The sequence below is a fragment of the Manacus vitellinus genome, unplaced genomic scaffold, assembly GCF_001715985.3.
Source record: "Manacus vitellinus isolate BGI_N305 unplaced genomic scaffold, ASM171598v3 scaffold_26_pilon, whole genome shotgun sequence".
NCBI lineage: Eukaryota > Metazoa > Chordata > Aves > Passeriformes > Pipridae > Manacus > Manacus vitellinus.
The window spans coordinates 9198769-9206568 of NW_021939960.1; the positions used below are offsets into that span (position 1 = coordinate 9198769).

Consider the following 7800-nt stretch of genomic DNA (forward strand, 5'->3'; position numbering starts at 1 on the left):
CATCCCACGCGTCCCCTGGTGCCACTTGGTGGCACCAAGGAGGAGGGTGGGATCCCCCCCGTGATGACCCCGACCCCTGGGAGACCCTCCCTGCCCCACGGACACAGCGGGGACCGAGGGGCCCATCCCGATACCGGCGATGCCCCCATGCTGCAAAGTGTGGAATATGGAAAAATTTTTCTTAAGAAAGGCTGTTCTTTGAATTTTCCTAAGACAGGCTGTTCTTTCATACTCAGTCTATTTTAGCTTTCCAGCCTAAGCGACAAGAAACAGCGGCCAACAGGCTCCAAGTGATGTCCAGGTGTTAGGAAGAAAACCAAATTACTTGTTGTTAGAGTTGCCTTTTAAAGGTTTAGGGCTGCACGTGCTCCAGCTGTCTCAGAGCTAGGGGGAGGTTAGCAAAGCTTGGGGAAGAAGGATCTACCTCTGACAGTGGTCACAAAGAATGCGGAATTTATGGGACATCTTGGCAGAGCTCTCAAGGAAAAAACTAACAAACCCAAACTCAGCAACTGTCCTGAAATCAGCCCCAGATGGGTAAAAGGTAATCCTGGCAGGGGGAGATTGTGACCACCCTCTCACAGACCATGACCCAAGAAACCCCCTGACCCCAAAAGAACAGCAAGGCTGGGCATGGGGACTGATTAGCAGGAGAAGCGAGAGAATCATTAACCAACCAACAGAACACTAATTAACACGAGAACTATGTAACTTGTAGCCAATGAACACCAATTCCTTTGTTTGCTAAAATGTGTATATAGTAAAAGAAGTTTAGATAGTCAGTGTGCTTGATTTGTGTAATTCCATGGGGCAGCCAGGCTTGTGCAGCTCTGGGATAAATAATCAATATCTCCCTCGAGTGTTTAATTATTGGCTTGTTGCATACCGGGTAAAGAACCCGATTTTTGTGGACAACATCCTGAGCCAGGCACTGTCAGGGTTGGGGCTGCTGTCCCTGTGACACCCAGCAAAGCCCCCCTGGAGCTGCCCCTTGGGGACACCCAAAATCAGCTCTTTCTCGTGACACATTTTTCCATAACCTTCTAAAAAATGCTTCCCCGGGGCTGAGCCAGGCTCGGGAATGCAGAAGGCTGTTTGCCAGCGTTTATTGACAACACATTTCTATTTATACCCAGCGTCATTAACCGCTGTCACCTTGAAAACAGGCCAATAACTGAGCTCTGAGTGCGGCAGGAGGGACGTGACGGCCCCTCTGTTTGCTGAGGTCGTGACGAACCGTCCTGTAACTCCAGACAAGATGCAGAACCCCAGGCAGAGAGAGGCATTTCTCAATTTAACAAATATGAATAATTAGGAGAGAGTGCCAAAAATCCCACTGAATTTATTTCAGCTGCACTTTAAAAAAACCAGTTTTGAGCTAAAAGAATTTTTCATAACGATCGCAGCTATTATGCAGTTATCTCAGCAGGAGAACTGGTTTGAGAACACTCAGGAAATTAAAAATATATATAATGTTTTCGAAAGAGTCCTTGCATCCCCTGTTGTTTCAAGAAAATATAGGAGATCAGTCATGGCAAAATTAACTCAACAAATCTGCATGTTAAAGATGAGATAAATAGAAGATAATTATGGGCTCATCTGGCTTTGGGGTGTTGAGTGTTCAGATAATTCCCCAGCTGTGAAACCACCAAATTTGCAGACCCTCGAGGGGTACTGGCATATACTGGGAACAGGATTCAGCTACTGGGAAGTATGACACCCTCCCCCCTCCAGTGATAACCACAACAATATTCAGCTAAGAGAAAAGCCCCAATCTGAACATGGCCAGCAAGGCCAGCACCTCACACCTCAAGCTTCTTGTTAGACAAAGGGGCAGAAAACGTTCAGTTCACCTCCCTGGCAGGACTCAAGGCTGGAGGGGCACATTCAAAAAAACAAAATCAGGAATTTTAGGAACTGAGGGCCTGTGTTGCTACCCAAGAAACCCAGTTCTCACCCAGTCCTGCAGGGTAGGATTCAATAACGGGCTTTTTATCCAATAAGGGGAGCTGGAGCACAGGGACAATATATTGAACTGAGAAGTGAAACCAGGAGCAAAATTAAAGTAATAAAAAAGCTCTCAAGAGAATAAACGAAGGATGGGGATGAGTGACCACCCTGGATGGTGGGTGCTATGTTGGGGCTGGTACCAGCCTTTCCCAGGTGGAGCAAGCAGCAAAGTCGGGCCAGGGGCTGGAGCAAACCCTGGGACTTGCCTTGGTCAGGAGAGAGAGGAGCCCATAAATCCTGGCTCCATGTCCCCGGGCACCCACCTTCCACAGGGTCTGTGGGTTCATCCCTGGTGCTGCCCATGTTCCTGGACCTTTCCTGACCCTTCTCCCTGGGGATGGGCACAGAGGAGCCGCCGGTGATAGGGAGAAGCCCCAGCCACTGCGACAGTCCCGGTATGGAAACACCATTCCCTCCTCCCGGCACAGCGGGGCTGCAGGGGATGCTCAGAACCATGGCTGGGAGCGGCGGTGGGAGGAAGAGGCGAGGAGGAGAATCCTGGCTTAATTTTATTCCGAGTTCAGGTTTCAACCCAGATGCCTCGAGATCTAATTCCGAATAAATAATTGTACTGAGTAACCCAGGTCCCCCGGTGATTAACTAAACACACTGAGGCTCGCCGAAATTGAATTAGTGATGTGCACTCAGCCGTTATTACCCTCCCCACGTCATGAATATTAATGAGGGGTTATTAAGAAATGTAAATGATGCCTCAGGGGGTTGGGAGCACAGGGGGTGCAGGGCCGTGCGGGCTGATATGACAAACCATTAGGAAAACAGCCTGATTGAAGCCACTTTTTAATTATGTCAGATCCCGCTCTTTGGCGGGTGCAGCCGCGTTTCCGGATGCTTTCGTCTTTATTAAAATGAGAAAAAGGGAACAAGGCAGAGCTGGAATGGGAAATGAGCCTTCGCAGGGGGGAAGATGCAGCAGCCTGGCACATGGGGACAACTGGGCCCTGCACCCCACGGGGTCCCCACCTGGCTCAGCTCTCGGAGGGGACACCCCTGTGCTGCCAGCACGGAGAGAGGGACACCAGCACCCCCAGGGCACCTGCACCCCGGCCTCAGACCCCCACAGCCCCCAGCTCCCCCACCGTGGCCCCTCTGCCTGCAGCCCTTTCCCTCAGTTCAGCCTCGCTGGGCAGCAGAGCGACTGCCACAGGCTCATGCATTTTAACAGGCTCTCACAGGGCTCCCCACGCCGGAATGGGAGCTGACAGGGCCAGCTGAGTTAATCAGAGTGGATAATGGAGGGAAAGAGAGAAATCTCAACCCAAATTGCTGCAGAAATCATGAGCTGGGACTCAAAACCGTTGAATTAAACTGGGCTGAAGCTTGAAGGGGAAGGCAGTGGTTCTCCCAGCCCACTGTCCCACCAAAGAGGGAAGGGAGAACAGCCACAGAGCCCCTGTTCTCCCGCAGGAGGGGATCTTGGAGGGATGCTGGTGCCAGGACAGGCATCTCAGTCTGACCAGCACTGCAGCATCAGTGATTCATTTGTAAAACAAAGCAGGCCAGAGGCTGTTCTTCAGAGAGGAACATCAGATCAGATGCTTTGTTGTGGTGACAAGTACAGCACCAGCCCGGTCCTGATCCTGCTGTGGCTGCCATCCTGCCCTGCCAACACATGGTCCCCCTCCACAGCATCTCTGCACATCCACCACAAGCACCAAACCCAGCACCCGGCTGCCAGGACAGGGCTGAGACACAGGCAGGGGAAAAACAGGCATCTGATGGAGTCCAGGCCCATCCCTGCAGCCCGCCAACATCACCATGGTGTCACTGCAGGCAGATGGAACAGTCTGGGATGGGCATGCACACGGAGTTCGTTGGGATTCAGGTCTCTCCACCCTGATAGCTTCATAATGCCAGGCTGCTGCTTAATTGCACCCATAAGTGTAGAATTACTGAAGGGTAAAATGCAAATGGTGTAACCTTTCCTGAGCTTACCCAGCACTGCTGTGCCAGCTCTGTGCCAAAGGGAGCTGCCTGCATCCCTTCTCTCTTCCTAATTGCTCACAGAGCTGCTGGGAGGTACCCTCATCAGGCCCCAGGAGGGAGAGGACAGGCCCCTTGCTGGGGTCACATGCTAGTTCCCACCCTGAAAGCCTGCCACAGGGTCCCTGCATGCTTGTTCCCGGGTGACAAGGCAGAGCACTGGCTGAGCCTGCAGCATGGCAGGGGCCGGAGGGGGCTGGTGCTGGCAGGAGAAACCAGCTGTGGCATTATGGTTAATGAGATTTTCATAAACCTGCGGATCATTTGGTGGGTGGGGTGGGGACTGACACGGGTAATTAAAGGTTGCTGACCTGTGAAATCAAGCTGTAAAGAGGCTGGGCACAGAGCAGAGGGTGGGCAGAGGGCGAGGGTGGCTGTGGTCAGGGTCTCCCTGCTCCCCACCCATGCTGGTGACACTCGCTGTCCCCCAAGTACAGCTGAAGCCTGGGTGCTGGAGGAGCACCTTATTTATGGCTCTGCTTCGCCGAGTTAAACTCCACAACGTGTGACAATCAAAATTAAAGATTTCTCCAGAAAGGCAGCCTGGGGGAAATCACGGCTGCGGCCGGCAGAGATTTCCCAATGGTGACTTTTAAATTAAAGGGGAAAAAAATTTCTTTAATTTGGCGGCATGCATGGGATGCAGCTCACTGGGCACGTTATTATCCAGCTCAGCAAATGCTTCCAGAATTCTCTTGCGCTCCAAATTACCAATCTCTGTGCCAGGCTGCACATCCCCACCTGTGCTGGCATCAACCAGCACTGGGGTCCTGCGTCACAGCCAGAAGCAGGCTGTGCCCTGCTGCCCCAGAGCCGAGCCCTGGCAGGTGCCCCTTCCCCACACAGCCGGGTTTTTCTGCCCGACCCAGAGCAGTTGTTGCACGTCTCCAGCGTAAGAGCTGCCCGAGGCCTCGGGGACTGGTGTCACGGGGGGTGCAGGCAGCCCTAGCCCTGCCTGCCCTGGCACAGCTCTTCCCCTCCCTCTCCCCCCGCCCCTTCACGATGAAGCAATGAAATTATTTTTCTACTTGAGTAGTTTTCAATTTAGATTAAGAAAAATCTGCGCTCCGTTAGCGCCGCCGCAGTAAATCACGCGCGGGCGGCGCGGCCGCAGCCCCATCGCTTATCGCCTGCAAACCTTTTTTCACACTGACAGGCCCCGAGTGTGACATTGAGCGGGGCAGCAGCAGCCTGGCGGGGACATCGCACAGGGAGGGGGACCCGTGCCTGGAAGCACCCTTAGGGCATTGCAGGCAGCGCCCAGGGCAGGTGGGCATCTTGGGGAGGATCAGGCTTGCTGCCATGCCACCCGATCCCTGCCAGGCCCAACATGGCTTGACAACCACACCAAGTGCCTGCTGCCAGCACCTCTCAGTGCTCCAGCATTCAGCTAAGCTCTTGTTCCTGCCTCTCACCACTGGTGACACGGTGGCACCCAACACAGCTGGATGGTGCCCATTGCCACCTGCCCTGTAGTCATGCCAGGAGCGGATCCCCATCCTCACACTCATCTTGGCACTGCCGCCTTCCTTGTGCCAGCACCATCAAAAGGAGCATTTGACAGAAAACAAACCTTTTTTTTTTCCCCCTCTGGTTCTTGCAGCTCGTTTATCGCTGGCGCGGGGCAGGCGGAGCTGTCAGCGCCTGAACCTCACTCATCCGTTTAACCTTGGGGGAAGAAACACATTTGTGCCGGATAACGTGCATCAGATGGTGGCACCAGGAGCGCCTGTAGCTGCTGTGCCTGATGGATGGGCTACAGGGGCCTCGCCTGACCTGTGCTTGTATGTTATCTGCATTGCTGCGGGAGGCTTTTCATCACACCGACAGCTCCGGCGGCACCAGCCTGGCAGGAGAGTCTCATCTCACCAGGAATGGCCGTGGGCACCGCAGCCAGAGGGGTCCGGCCCGTGGCTGTGCTGGCACCGTGGCACCAGAGGCAGCAAGGAGGAGGAGACATTCAGGGAGGGGTGTCAGGTTGTGCCAGTACCTGGCTGCAGTGGGGCTGAAAGGAGAGAGAGAGCAGAGCTGTTGCCAGCCGTGCCGAGGGGACAGAGGATGCCCACATTGCTGGCACTGCCAACCAGACTGGCGGAAGGAAGAGGACAAGCTGCTGTACTTGTCCTTTGGGTGACATTTTGCCAACGAGGGGTCCTGTGACAGTGACGGAGAGGGCACAGCGCTGGGCAGCCCAGAGCCCCGGTGACGGATGAGCGCTGCCAAGTGCCGACACAAAAGCCATTTGGTGTAGGGAAATGATAGATGCTAACACTAATTTTAAGCACAGGCAGCCGAATTCCTCCAGACAGTCTCGGCACTCAGGATTTAGGGCACAGCTGCTGGGTTCAGATAAGGTGTGAAATCAGCCCAGTGTGCAGGGTGTTACTTGGTAATGAACGGCCGGTGATGGATGGGGGTGGCTCAGCGCTATAACCTCCGCATTTGGAGCCTTTCAAATCTCTTGCCATCAATCCCAGAAACCTGCCAGGCACCAGGAGGAGGAGGTGGGAGCTGGCAGTGGGTGCATGCTGTGCCAGGAGGGCACCACAGCTTGGGCTCCCCCCGCACCACCAGCCCCATCACAGGCTGGCAGGAGCACCAGAGGGGTCTGGGGACAGATCCTGCCCAAGCTGGGGCAGTTACAGGTGGTTTCTCTGCTGCCACCAGCAGTGTAACCCCACACATCACCTCTCCTCCCTCTCACTATGGAGCATCACTGGCTGCTCCCGTGTGCCAGCAGCAATCTGGTGAGGAAGTGGATGGTGAGGCATCCTGCCCTCCACGGGGTGCTCACCCAGCACTGCCACAGTGAGCAGGCTCAGACCCACGTGGGCAGCACAGGGATGTGGCACCAGCCCAAAATATTTATGGTGAAAGCGATGCTGGAAATGGCAAGTGCTGTGCTTGTCTGTAGCATTTAATCTTTCCTCTGACCTTATAAAAAAAAAATCTATTTGTGTTGAGATTCTAAATTCACTTCTTAAATCACCCACTACAGGCTTCACACTGTATTAATTCCCCCTCAAGCAAATGAGTTTGTTGTTTGTTCTTTTCCAGTACCACCAAAGCCAGAGCACCAGAAGGATGGACACTGTGCCCCCCGCAGATGTGCCACTCCAGCCCGTGCTCCATCCCCCTGCACACCCCCATGTGCAATGTCACCCTGTGCACACACTCACCCCTTGCATACAGCACCTTTGAAGGGATCCCATCTCCTCTGGCTCAGGATCCTCAGCCAGATCTGAGCAGGATCCTCAGTGCTGCCACCTCCCTGGAGAAGGAAAAGGAAGAATCAGAGGTGGGGATGAAGGCCAGAGGCTGCCGGGTGGCAGCAGTGGGCTCACCTGGGCTCATGCACATGCCGGCCTCCAGCTGCCCCCACCCAGCACTCCTGCAGCCCCTCAGGCCCGATCCCTCCTGCTTTGTGGGTCAGGGGTTGCTCAGTGCCAGGAAACATGTGGCACTGCTGAAGCTGGAGCAGAGCTTCCAGAGGAGCTCGCCAGCACAAGGACATCAATGCAGAGGCACTGGCTGCCAGGGTGAGGCACGGGCAGCCCTAGTATTGAGCAAATCACTGGGAATGCAAACCAGGCACACCTGGGAAAATACATTAAAGAATTACTGCTGATGAGGGTCACAGGGCGTTTCCTGCTCATGCACTGTGCCTGGATCCCTCTCCTCCTTGGATCTAAGGGGAGGGGTTATGGGGTTTATCAGTCGTTGGTGATCCGTGCAATGGGCGTGAGCAGGGTGAGCAGCCAACCCACTGCTGATTTATTGCCCTGGAAA

At 54.3% G+C, this 7800-nt stretch overlaps 1 protein-coding gene across 1 annotated transcript in view; it reads right to left on the minus strand.

The window, feature by feature from the left end:
• CTNNBL1 (catenin beta like 1) overlaps window positions 1-7371 on the minus strand; it is a 55816-nt gene extending 48445 nt beyond the window's left edge. Inside the window, exon 1 of the mRNA XM_025895237.2 lies at window positions 7356-7371. Within this exon, the coding sequence (XP_025751022.2) occupies window positions 7356-7371 (16 nt within the window). The remainder of the gene's footprint in view (window positions 1-7355) is intronic.
• Window positions 7372-7800: the final 429 nt, after the last annotated feature.